Below are 13381 nucleotides of genomic sequence, written 5' to 3'. Positions count from 1 at the left end.
CCTCTAAGGATAAAACCTTCACTCTGTGCAGAAAGTCACACCTCGGGTTTATGTTGGCTGGCTTATGCCGACTTTGTTGGTATCACGTGTAGCTGCCTGGCAGATGAAAATATCAACAGCCAAAATGTCCAGTGGGAAAAAGGCCAAATAAATAAATAAATTCATTAATTGCATATTAAACAGCCAAATATTGTGTGACCTATAAGATATGTTGCCAAGACGACTGAAATATAAACTTAAATTATGCAAACCAGATTTTAAGATTTTAATAACAGATGAATCTACAGTATATTTCCTCCGCAGCCATACAGAGTGCGCCCCTGCCTCTTCAGAGCAAATGCCACATCCACCGCAGTCACAAGGCTCGAGATCAAGAGGCAGCAGCAGGGGGCGGTGACAAAAAGCTGCGGTCAAGTTGGACAGTTTCCAGCAGCTCCCAGTCTGTAAAAGACGTCACAAAAACACTCACGTCTTGTTAGATTTGATTCAGATTTATTAAAATGTTATCAGACCCATTTATCAGGTTGTTCACCGTCTCCAACTGTTTTAATTATGACCGAGGAGCTCAATAAAATGCTTTACAGGTGATCTGTAATTTCCGTCCATGGTTCAACCTCCATTTTACATGACTGTTCGTGTAAATCAGCATCATATTAGCTGGTTGCTGTATATAAACCATCCAAGCAGACCTGTCACCCTCAAAATACATAGATAAATTGAAAACATTAGCCTGATAGTCAAACTCAGAGGAAAGAAATACATCGCAGCAGCTTTCTTTACAGATCAGTCAGATATAGTCAGGGCCTCGCATCTGTGCAGATGTTATTTTAAGAATCCTCACCTCCCACGCACCACAAGTCTTTGTGTTGTTATATACTTCAATGTTTGTTCTGTTAACAGAATAAACCATAAAAATAGACAAATTAAAGTAAAACCTCTCCAATTCAACAAAAATGAAAAGTTAAACAAATGTCATATTTCATGCACATAACTATAAATATTTCTTATGTTTATTCTTATTCTAGTAGTGACCATTATAGCATAATACAGTTTATATTTCTGAATGTAACATACTAGTTTATGCAGTGTAATGTAGCACAACGTACCTATTTCAATCAGGAGAGACACAAGGATGAAGTAAAGCTAATATTTAATACAGAGTATGAGCGTACAGATTATAAAATGATTTGTGCTGATTAAGGTTTAACAGAAGTTTCTGGGGGAACTGCCCATTGGTTCGACATCCCATTGTTCCGACCATATTAAACTCATTGTTCCTAAGTCCGTTCCGAAATCATCATGATGCCCTATGGTTAAGGGTTAGGTTTAGGCACAAAAACCACTTGGTTAGGGTCAGGAAAAGATCATGGTGTGGGTTAAAATGAAAAGGAAAGTGACAAACACATAAGCCGTGAGCCTGCTCCGCCTCAAGCCGGTCGCGGCGCACCATACGCCCGCCGCGAGCCGTTCAGCACCGCAGACAGTCGGACTAATGGGATGTCGAACCAATGGCCTGTCGAACCAATGACATGGACCCAGTTTCTGGCACTTGGACACCAGAGGGAAATACTTCGGCCCAATCCCATTTCTACCCCTTAAATCTTCCACTTGGTATTGAGTGCCCTCGTTTGTCAGATAACCCTTGATGAGGGAAGTGAGAAATATTAGGGTAGAGATCTTTCCCTAAGAAATGAGACACCACTTCATGCAAATCGGTGTGACCGACGTACAGGCATATGTCACGCGTAGTAGCGACGCAAGATCCCGGTAGTCATTCACTTTTCAAAATGCCGGCTCCAGCGTGTGCTATGTTTATTCTTCTCCGTCTGATGAATCAACGGAGAAGAAATGCTGGAAACAGGAGGCGCCTACGACGTCTTCTAGCTCTGATTGATTTTGTTCGGGTAAGTCGTTTTGTTTAAATATTTTGATGCTGTGTTCAACCAAGTTGCTGATGAGTTTACGCTAGTGCAACTATCTGTTGTTTGTATAGCCTACATTCCGATCGCACAGTAACAAATTGTTTTCCAAAACTTGCCGAAGTTGCCGACTTCGCAAGGTGTTCTGGGAAATTTCATCTTTAACTTTGTTGAAAGTGTGGGTTGGGGCTCCCTTGGAATCTAGTGCGGGTTTTAAGTGTTGGAAACTACTTCCACTTCCTCAATTCTGTTTTGGGACACCACTAGCCTAAACGTGAACGTGCACATCCAAGTGCAAGTGGGTATTTCTAGGGAAAGTGTGGGTATTGGGACAGGCCCTTTGTGATCAAGGGACATCTGAGTGGCAACGAGATAAATCCCCCCATGGAGTCCAGACGTTGGTGGTGGTGGTGGCTGATGACTATGAGGCTGATGACTGCTGAGGCTGATGAGGCTGATGAATCCGTAAAGACTAGGTGGTGATGGGGAGGTGGAGGGCACACACGACTGCAGCAAGAAAGAACTATGGCAAAGAAAGAACTACATTTAAAATGAGGAGCAGTAAGATGATCGGCTGACAGAGAAGGTGTGCCACTTTGCTATTAGTTGACTGTGAATCAGCTGATGACTCATTTGACCTACCCAGACAATGACACCCGGAGATAGTGATTGAGCATGCGTGCAAGGACTGAATGGCAGGGTGAGAAAGAAACTTACAACCTGAACATGAAAAGTACTGTTTTCCTGACTGAACTTTAGCTGGAGCTTCATTTTTATTTCATTTTATTACTATTATTTAAATACTTCTATTTCATACTCTTATTATTTAAATAATTCTCTATTCTTTAACATCGCAGCGACTGTAACGAATCACAGTTTCCCCTTGGGGAACAATTAAGTATTTCTGATTCTGACTGTTGAGTCAACATCTAAATCAGTCAGCTGTTTAGGTCAGGTTAGAACCAAGCGTTTCCCATCATGCCCTGAGTCTTGCAGTCAGTGGAGAGCAACTGCGGTGCCTGGCTCTAAAAACTGTGGCCGCCTCAGTCTTGTGATATTATCGTTTACCACTTCTGCTGCTGTCAGAGCAAGTCAGGATGAAGGTTGAACACAAATCTAACCGGCATGCACTGTGCATTTGGAGATGGATTCTTTGCAGGCCTGGGTCATCTCAAGCAAGCCTACAGTCTTCCCCTCACCTAGTCGGTGTAGTTAGGTGACAGCACCACAGATCACATTCTCCAGGTAGACCTTCAACTCACCACAGGTCTCCTTGTAGATCAGACTGGAGATGCTCTTCATTTCAACATGGTGAGCCAGATGGTGGATAGTGGGCTTGGTGACGCTTGGCGCACAGAGTCCTTTTCCTCCTTTGCCTCTCATTAGTCACTTTGTTCAGTAGTTTATTTTCAAGTTATTTTAATTTGAAGTGTTTTCTGTCTTTTAATGTATGCTATTATATGGCTATTTAAGCATGTGTGCGGTAGTTGTTGTGTATGGCCAGAATTCTGGAAAATTAACAGCCGTAAAAAAATAAGAATAATTCCAGCTGTTGTTGCACATAAACTGTGATCCAGTTTAAGCCAGGTCCACACTTAACGTGGATAATTCTGAAAAAAAACTATTTTTCTCTCCATTCTGGCCTTCAATCCAAACAAAGCCAACATTTTCCATCACAACAACTGAGCTTTTCAAAAGCTTTTGAGTCGATAAAAGAGTGGTTAGCACTGTTGTCTGGCCCTGGTTTGAACACTGCCAAGGGTGTCTGGGGCTCTTTTACCGAGTTGGCATGATCCTTCTGTGTTTACATAGCTTTCCCCAGCTCCTATCGTTTCCACTATGCTACTTTGTCCTCGTATGCAATTATCTAATGTCCAATGGAAAGCAAAAGTCGAGGACATCTTCTTCGCCATTCCCTGTGTCTCCTGGAGCCAGTTTCTTGTCACCTCCAGCCCTTTCTATAGTCACTCATTTGATGAAGCTGCACAGGTGTTGTCACTGACATATCTTGTGTCTGCCACATGACTTTACAGGTATAAAAAACAGAGATTTGATTAAGTGGTTAAAGCTGTTTGCAGCCTGGTCTGGCAGAACAGCCGATTCACGCAACCCCATTTTTGACCAGACGAAGGCAGTGGTGTAAAATGGCAGTGATTAACAAAAGAGTGAGACCTCCAAGCCTGGCACACACAGCAGTGGTACACACTAATGCCATCCACCCGGCTGCAAATTTGGGCATTATGGTGGTGAGCGTTTTAACTGTGTGATTAATGGGTAATGAGGGGTTTTCAGCAGACACAGCGGGACCTCTGCTGCATGGCTGTATTCCCTGGGCTGTAATCGTCAGGCCCTCATTCAACAACTGCTGCTCATCAGACACTTATTCCTTCATTCTATAGAGAATACTGCTTTTATGTCTGTCTGGGTTATTGTATGCACGACCATTTCATCTATTGACAGTGGACACAGTTTGAACATGAGACAGAAGCGTTTTGATTGGTCTGAGTTGCAGCCGTGCAAACTCTGTAGGAGTCATTTAGTTTTTTATCAGCTGAAAGTGAGCTTTCTAATTACAGTTCCGCCTTATTCTGGTGTTGAGTTTCCTCCACAAGTTTGCTATTTGCTTTGTCAGGGCACATCAAAGTGTATAATTGCTCTCATATCATGGTCACTCACCACTTCCAAAAACAGAAGACGTGGTGCCTTTGACCAGTGGAAAATGACTGGCAATCAGCAGAAGTACTGTTGCTGTGGTTACCAGCATTTAAATATACCTTGTGCACTGACTGAAGAAGATTAGATTGTTGGACTATTTTTGAGGTTCCTTGTTATACGGTTTTAATAATATGGTTGGATAATTAGGATCAGTATAATTAACACATGAACAAAGTCAAGAGGACAGAAGTGAGTTTTCAGTTGAATCTTCAAAGAGGATACAAAATTAGATAAATTTCTAAGGGAAAATTAGTTGAGGCAAAAGCTTGATCATCTTACATCTGTAGTATTTATAGTAACCCTACCTCTTATGTTCCCTTACACACTAAGGGAACAGTGTGTAAGATTTAAGGGGATCTAGTGGCATCTAGTGGTGACGATTGCAGATTACAACCAGCTGAAACTTCTCCCAATTGAAATTTCTTCAGTGTCCATTGTTCAGGAGGTTTTTTACTGGGGGCTGAATTACCCACAGAGGTCTCTTCCTCTCTAGAAGAAAAAGACTTGGTGATTTAAACCGGTAAACACTAACTATAGCAGCTTCATGTGAAAAAAATCCACGCTTTTCTGATGTTCTTGTTGTAGAGGGACTGCCAGCTATGGTGGCCGACGTGCAAACACAAATGGCCCTATCTAGAGCCAGTGTTTGGATTGTCTGTCATGGGCTACTGTAGAAACATGGAGGTACAACATGGTGATCGCCTTGGACAGGGATTATACACTAAAGAAAACATACTTATTCTTTTATTTCATTTTATAGGCTGTATTTTATCTTTTATATCATATTTCTGCTAATATATCCCCCTAAATCCTACACTCTGGACCTTTAAACACTTTTGGGTAAATTCTTCTAGGCTATAAAAGCTGTGTTTCACTTCTCAATTTGGACTTTCAATTCTGATTATATCTAGCATCACTGCAGGGTTTGGTTGGGTGTAGTCAGAAGTTGTCACCTGTAACCACACCCAGCAGTGATGTCGCAGTGTACTGACATACCCTGGGGTACACCTCTACATCACTGCAGCAAGATGGGGCATTAAACCTCATGAGGTCAGCAAAAACAACATATTACAGGGGGATGAAGTTGCAATTCAAGATTTAAAGGGGAACACTACCTAAACTAAGGCCCAATCCCAATACCCCCCCTTGTCCACTACCCCTTGGCCCTCGAAATGAAGCAACGAGGGGTAGGGGTTGAAATCTTTCTCTAGTAATTGGGACACCACTCACTATGTCACTGCGTCGGTTATGTTCACGCATACGTAACTATTTTAAACAGGAAGCTCCAGTTGAGTTCATCTTACCGATCGCGTTTGCTGCATTCATCATGCTTCGTTTGATGAACGACAGACGACGAAATGATATGTACGACAGGGGACTTCTGCTAGCTAGCTAGCTGCTAACCAGCTAACATTACGAGGCAGCATAGTTATACTGGCTGGCGTGTTATCGTAATGTGAAAAATCTGACAATTTTGGAGAACAGGACAGAGGACAGAAGCCAGATAGTGCGAGCTAGCTAGCTAGCTAACAAGCAACCTGACAACGGTAACGTTAGCAAGTTGGCTAGCTTTCTGTCAACTCCAATCTAAACATCAGGAATAGCAATAAAAAATTGTTATACTGTTCTCTACACAAATACACAGTTAATCGAAAATGTTTTTACAAAAGTACCATGTTTATGTATGAACTTTTTCCCCGTCTCTTGCTTGGTGGTAGCCATGGCGACATCGGGTCCATGTCATTGGTCCGACAGCCCATTGGTTCGACTGTCCGCGGTGCTGAACGGCTCGCGGCAGGTGTATGGTGCGCCGCGACCGGCTCTGGGTCAGCTGGGAAAGGCTTGAGGCGGAGCAGGCTCACGGCTTATGTGTTTGTCACTTTCTTTTTCATTTTAACCCACACCATGATCTTTTCCTGACCCTAACCAAGTGGTTTTTGTGCCTAAACCTAACCAGACCTTAACCACAGGGCATCATGATGATTTCGGAACGGACTTCGGACCAATGGGTTTAATATGGTCGGAACAATGGGATGTTGAACCAATGGGCAGTTCCCGTGGCGACGTCTACCCCTCGCTGACAAGTCAGCATCTGAAATCCCTCGCTCCGAAGGGCTAGTTTCATACCCACTACCCCTCGTTATGCCCCCTACCCCTACACGCAAAAAAGGAATTGGGACACCACTAGCCCTCGCAGGAACGCGCAAATGTAGGGGTAGGGCCAAGGGGGGGGTATTGGGACGGGCCCTAAGACTACCTACACTAATAATTTCAATGTTATTCCCATGTTTTCAGAAAGTTCAAGCAGTATTTACTAACATGAGCTGCTCTCTCTCAAGGCCAGAGAAGTCTGGAGCTGCTCTGTAGACAATGAATGGACCCACAGAATGTTTGTTTTATTTTTTAAACTCAAATGAGCTTTATTCTAATGTAGTGTTCTCAGTTCTGAAACAGAAAATGTGCCCACATACTCCGAATACTCCTCTGGGTGCTCTCAGTGTCATCTATATCCTCTTTCCCAATTCATTGTCTATGGAGCAGTCCCAGACTTTATACTTGACGACATCACAGATTTGAGTTTTAGCAATCTAGTGTTTAGATTTGGGAGAGACTTGTTTGTGTTCACTAATATTTTTGGACTGTCTTTGACCATAGGAATAAAACATATGGGTTTTGAAAATGGGCGTAATTCCCCTTAAAATTTCCAAAGATGGCAAACATATGTGAATATATAGGAAATTTGAGTAACACACAAGACATGTAAACTGTTTTTCATGAGACCGAATGCTGCAGTAAGAGAATTTGACATCTTACTTTTTAGTTGATTTTGCTTCATATACATCAATCAGCCACCACATTAAAGCTACTTACAGGTGAAGTGAATAACACTGATCATCTCTTGCAGTGCAGTGCAACAATGCAGTGTTCTGCTGGGAAACCTTGGGCTCTGTCGCTTATGTGGATGCCACTCACCCAAACAAAGCAATGGTACTTTCCGATTGCACCCCCACTCCAGAGCAGGACAATGTACCATGTTAAGAATGGCCTGAGGAACAAAGAGCTCAAGGCATCTCCTTGGCCCTCAAATTTCCCAGACCCCAATCTGATCATGCTCCCATTAAAGGTCAGTGGTTTTAATGCTGTGGCTGATCGATGGACACTATCTTCAAAGCAGTGTCGTAACAATCAGAGAACATGATGTGCTTGTGATATAGTCATACAGTGGGAGAGATTGAAATAATCTATTTTGGTGTGTTTTTTATTTTTACAGGTACAACATAAGCAGCTGAGAGGAGGATAACAGCTCTGGATTACAAGTTTCAGCTTTTAAGACACAGCATATGTGTGAAAAGACTCCAGTCTGCGGTCTCTGCAGATGTTACGGACTCCTCTGCCCTCTCCAGAGAACAGCCTGTGTGTTCTGAGTAATTTTATACTCCTATATGAAAAATAATCGTATTATTACATTTACTGATTTCTGGGTGGCCAATGTAATCTCAAAGTTGAACTGAAAGATGAAGATTTAACTTCCTTAAAAGTTGAAGCCAGGTCACTTTGACCCTGTGTGTTGCTGCTTTTGATTCTTAGAAATGTCAGAGCATATAAAAGCTTATTACTTGTGCTATTACTGTGATAACAGAACTGATATTATCAGGCCGACATGTCAGGTAACAACAGGAATGAATATGATGGAACACAAAGAGATCCATCACGTAAAATAGAAGCACTGCTGAATGTCATTTATCTCATCAGCAACTGAGCCTCATCTCGCCTCCTGTGGGTTTAATTTGACTCCTGTTCTGCTCCGACAAACTCTAAACTCTGGCCTCCATCTCCGTCAGGCGGCTAAGACCCATAGCGAATGAGCTTTCCGAGTGCTGTTTTGGGGTCACTTCTGTTTGTGCGCAATTGGATGTCTCGCTCGCCTGTTTCCTGATAAGAGAGGGTCCGCTGGTTGCCCCTCTTCTGCTGACCTCACGGTGTGTGAATGCGGGACGATGGCGGGCATTGTAATGTGTTGACAAGCACAGATTGAAAACAGCTGGGCCACACAGCAATCCTGCAATCTGGAGAATGGGACTAAATTATAGAGCTAATCCTGTTGACATTTATGTTGCTGCCAGTCCATGCTTTCTCTGACGCTCTCTGACTCGCTCTGTCTCTTTTTGTTTTGTTGTTTGTTCACTTTAGATTCGGCACAGCCCCGAAACAGAAGGCATATGTATCAAGAAATATCCAATCAGTGCAATTTTAGCCCAGTCAGTACTGATTTGTTGACGACACAGCTGGGCTTAAATTGTATGGAAGGCGAGTATTTTCAGAATCGAGGTTACAAACAGAATGGTGACGAATTTCTACCATGAGCGAGGCCTCAGTGCTCTTTGTCATTCTTCAAATCTCTTCAACGCTACTGGAGGGGATGCTGCACCATTTTCCAAAAGCTATTCCATCATTTGGTGATTTGACAAACCATGGTGGTGGTGAGCGCTGTCTAACGCTTTGCTGAAAAATCTCCCATAGGTGTTGGTTGAGATCTGGGGCCTCATTTATAAAACAATGCGTAGGATCCATACTAAAAATGTATGTATGAACAAAAGCCAAAAATGGAGTGTGCCAAAAAATATTTGACAATGAGTGCGTTTACATGGACAGTTTAATTCCCTTTTCATTCGGAATGAAAGTTCATTCCTATTGAAAGTGATCTTGTAAACACCTAATTCGGAATGAAAATGGCCAATGCGATTGAAAATTCAATCCAGTGTAAGGAGCTGGAATATTCTGTTTCTAATTCTGAATGAAAGAATTTCTCGCACTTGTATACACTCATTCCTCTTTAAGTTCATTCCGGTCTTTCTGCGCATGCTTGTTTCCTTGCCCTTCTGGTGCGATGACGTATATAGCGCACATAGCAACGGGCTGAGATAGAGCAGTCGGACTCGTTGCACTCACCTGTTTCCATTCGCCACAGCACGGTCTTCTATCGCCCTTCTTCGACCTTCTACTCCCTTCTCCTCCTCAACAGACAAAGCATTAGCAGAACAAGGTTGTTGTCGTACTGCTGCTTCAAGAATATAAGCAAAACAAGCCCGAAAAAGGCACTAAGAACGGCGTCGTCAAGCATCTTGTTATCCGGAGCGAGGACTGCAGTGTTTTCTTCCGGTACACGTAAACACGTAACATCTGCCCCGCCCCCTATCCAATCAGAAACCTTCCCTACCCCAAATCTTGCACGGACCCAAATACAGCCGATTAAAAGGCGAATTAAACTGATCTCCCGTGTAAGCCCTCATTCGGAATGAATATTTCCCATGTAAACTACCTGGAAAGACTTTAATTCCGAATGATTTCATTCAGATTTATTTCATTCTGAATGAGAAGCCATCATGTAACCGCATCCAATGTCTGCAATCAGGCTTCCACCGTCACCAATTTCCTGTCTACACAATGTTCATAAGCATGGGTCAAAGTTTGTCCCATCAAGTCTGCTTTTATCTGTTGGAAGTGGTGTACACCTCCTTGAGATCTCGTTCTGTGCACGTTTGCAATGTTAATAAAGGAGACCTCCGGTAATTGAGAAGGCCATTGCAAAAGTTTGACGTTAACTCATCAAACCACTTAGTGGCACCTTGTCTGAAAGTCTGCCGGGTACCAAGTTTGCTCAGCTGTTATTGGAGCACAACGCAAAAAGGGGCGAGACTTAGGAAAGGTCAGTTGCCAAGATTCCTCTTTTATGTTAAAGAGTAATGGCTGAATTTGTTGCCATGTCATGCGCTACATAGGAATATCCCTTTAGCCTTCAGCTGAAGATCAGATGGATCGATGCTTCCTGAGTGTATTGGATGGATACAAAGCTGTAAGATATTTGGGATTCGGCCCTGATGAAAACACCACGTTCTCACACTTACAAGAAAAAGAACTGCTTTCTAAAGATTGAGATAGATCTGGTGACCCTATCAGCAAGACAGCAGCAAAGTCAGACACTTAATGTGACAGTTACCACAAAGGTAGATTGTATGTTGTAGTGTTTCAGTTGGTAGTCGTCTCAAACTGGAGGTGAAGGGGTGAATGTGGGTCCCATGGGCTGCACAATGAAATGACAGCTGACAGAGGCACAGAAAAGAACATTTTTAAATTCTGACAGAAACAAGACTGCACACAAGTCATGGCAAAATCAGATGGGTTTAAGTGAATAGGGAAAACACCCTCAGTTACCTGAATGAGTTGGAGGCAGGAAAGAAAAAGCATCAATAGAGAGAGTAAGAAAATGAAAAGTAGCCTTAACGACTAAACTTCCACTGAGTTTCATTTGTATTCTAGGTGTGGTGTTTTTCAGATGTCCAGGTTACAAGTTTCAACAGCATTAAACTACTTCATTTAAATGCAAAGCAGGTCCTAACTACATGTTTAAATGTAGTCACTGAAACCCTGCTGAAACTTATGTAACCTCCACTTTTCAACCATCTTACTTATGTAACATTCACCTTTTCAAGTCCATCTTTCCAGTAGTGAAATATCTCTTTACCTGCAGCATAAGACTGAAAATTAAGACGTAAAGTTTCAACATATCCGCTTTGCACAAATGTAACATTTTCATAGTGTGCAGAAACTTACATTGCCAACATTTATTTTGGTGACTGGGTTTTTTTTTTTTGCAAAGCTGAAGAAGACAGAGAAAAGTCCTTGAATTAGGATTCAATAAAATCTGTATTCATTTAGTTTTGTCTTTGCTTTTCCTTGGCCGGCTGTGGCTGGTTACAGGAGCCTTGGTGTACATCTGCTGTGCTTCAGTAGATAATTTCATCAATGATCTTGATGTGTATGAAGAGACAGAAAGTGGAGAGAAATGGAATTTTGAGACACTTAATTGCTTCTTTTTTAAACTTATTAAAAGCCCAAAAGGCAGAAATGATGTTGCCTCATCGCCTGCCCAAAAACAATTCAAATTCCCCTTCTTTCCCCTTTCTCCTCGCTGCTCTGCAACACTCATATAATGTGTTTTCCCCCCCTTCAAATTTTTTGGTTCTGGATCAGTGTTTGCAGAATGCTGCTATTGTTTACAGTCTAATTTGAGAGCATGGAACAGTGACCTGCATCCCAACGCACACATAACACCATCCCTGGTGTAGAGCACACTTGCGAGGGTGGAGCAGGCGGTGCACACTGTCTAACTGCCATAATCACTAAGCAGACACCACTGTTCTCTCCCTCCCCGGTTTGTGTTGATGCAGGTAACCCAGACAACCTGACAATGTACACAAATTAGAGGCAGGCAGGAGAGGGCTATGATTAATGGTTCTCAATAAGGACAAGCCCCAGAGGAGAGAGGACCAGAGCAGCAGTGCTTATAAATCCCAGGGATTCTTTGAGGCAATGAGGAGGTGGGAGGAGGAGAGGTCGATTTTGGAGCTGGAGGAAGTGATGTGGGGGGGTGATGCTGTCTGAAGCAAAGAGGTGATGCAGGACTCCTTTTTGGTGCCTGTGCTTTAACTCCTCACACAGAGCAAACGTCAAGCCTGCAGGCTGTAGTATCTCCATACAGTTAATGAAATCTGTTCTACTTTGTCAGCTGCAGTGTTGTTAATTTGCCCCGTGAGACATGAGTGGAAATTCTTTGAATAATCTCCACTGTGACAAGTGAGAGCAGCCTACCTATCTATTACAGAGAATTCCCACATCCTCACCGACTTTCCTTTGAAAAGCCTTTTTCTCACCTCCAAAATTGGAAGTTTCTGTGGTCTGAACGGGGGGAACTTTGCACATTGATGGTTGAGAATATTCTCAAATTTTCCGTCCGCAGCACAGTTTAAAATATGTCCTGAATAAACGCGGACGCCTGTCACTGTTGTTGCCACGCAGAGACTGATTGGACGCACTCAAACGCTGTAAACTGATGTGGCGTTGCAGTGAGGAACCCCTGCTCCTGTGATGTGGACCGTTCCTCCGTTCCTCCTCCACATCCAGTCGAGGTGAGAGGGGTGCTCAGCGCCAGACGGACCAGAGCGGGTTAGTGTGGATACGCAGCGGAGCGCACGGCTGAGGACTCTGTACAGCGCAAACTCCAACACAAATGGATATTTACGTGGCTTTGTTATCCCTTTTCTTTTTTACCAAACCAGGTAAGCACAAGCCGCGTGGCACACGAGGGGATGCTGTTGCGAGTGACACGCGCTTCTTAACGTGTGTTGCGCTTTCTCAGTTCGCACCTTGCGCGCCAGCATGTCCGATTTGTTTGGTAGTGTCTCCGGGCTGCAGCGCATTGTTTTCAATCACCTGCAGTTTGTTGAGTTGATATTTTAACACAAGACGTGGTGAAAAGAGATGACACCTTTTGCCTCACCGTGTGCGCACAGTGCACCTACAGCCCGCGGAGAACACAGGTGTTGGCTGCGGGCACATACGGTGCATTTTAGTGGGCAGGATGATCAGTACTGCGTGGAAATGAAAACAGCGCGACTTTTCCTCCCCACACAACTAGTCACACAATCAGTGTCTGTTTGCAAAATGAATTTAGTTAAAACCCTGTCAGGTTTAATCCTCTCAGCGGGCTGTGAACACACCGCTTCACATCCTCTAACCTTCATCTCTCTTCCGCAGCTTTGGCTTTCGGATCAGATCAAGACTACCAGATTGATATCATCAATGAACTTGACCTGGCAAATGCCACCTATGGAATTACCCAAGTGGCGGGGCTTCACAACAGCAGCAAAGCCTTCCTATTTCGAGGTAACGCACAAACACGCACGCTG

General features: G+C 43.3%; 2 protein-coding genes across 2 annotated transcripts in view; one reads left to right on the top strand and one right to left on the bottom strand.

Moving 5' to 3' along the window:
* txlng (taxilin gamma) overlaps positions 1 to 13381 on the bottom strand; it is a 765700-nt gene that overhangs the window by 667413 nt on the left and 84906 nt on the right. The gene's annotated exons all lie outside the window — the stretch shown is intronic.
* The window catches only part of LOC126395229 (protein kinase C-binding protein NELL1-like), a 457381-nt gene continuing 456620 nt past the window's right edge, over positions 12621 to 13381 (top strand). Inside the window, exons 1-2 of the mRNA XM_050052536.1 lie at positions 12621 to 12751; positions 13230 to 13358. Of these exons, the coding sequence (XP_049908493.1) occupies positions 12703 to 12751; positions 13230 to 13358 (178 nt within the window). The 5' untranslated portion in view covers positions 12621 to 12702. The remainder of the gene's footprint in view (positions 12752 to 13229; positions 13359 to 13381) is intronic.

The sequence above is a fragment of the Epinephelus moara genome, chromosome 1, assembly GCF_006386435.1.
Source record: "Epinephelus moara isolate mb chromosome 1, YSFRI_EMoa_1.0, whole genome shotgun sequence".
NCBI classification, from domain to species: Eukaryota; Metazoa; Chordata; class Actinopteri; order Perciformes; family Serranidae; genus Epinephelus; species Epinephelus moara.
This window is presented reverse-complemented; position numbering and strand designations above follow the sequence as displayed.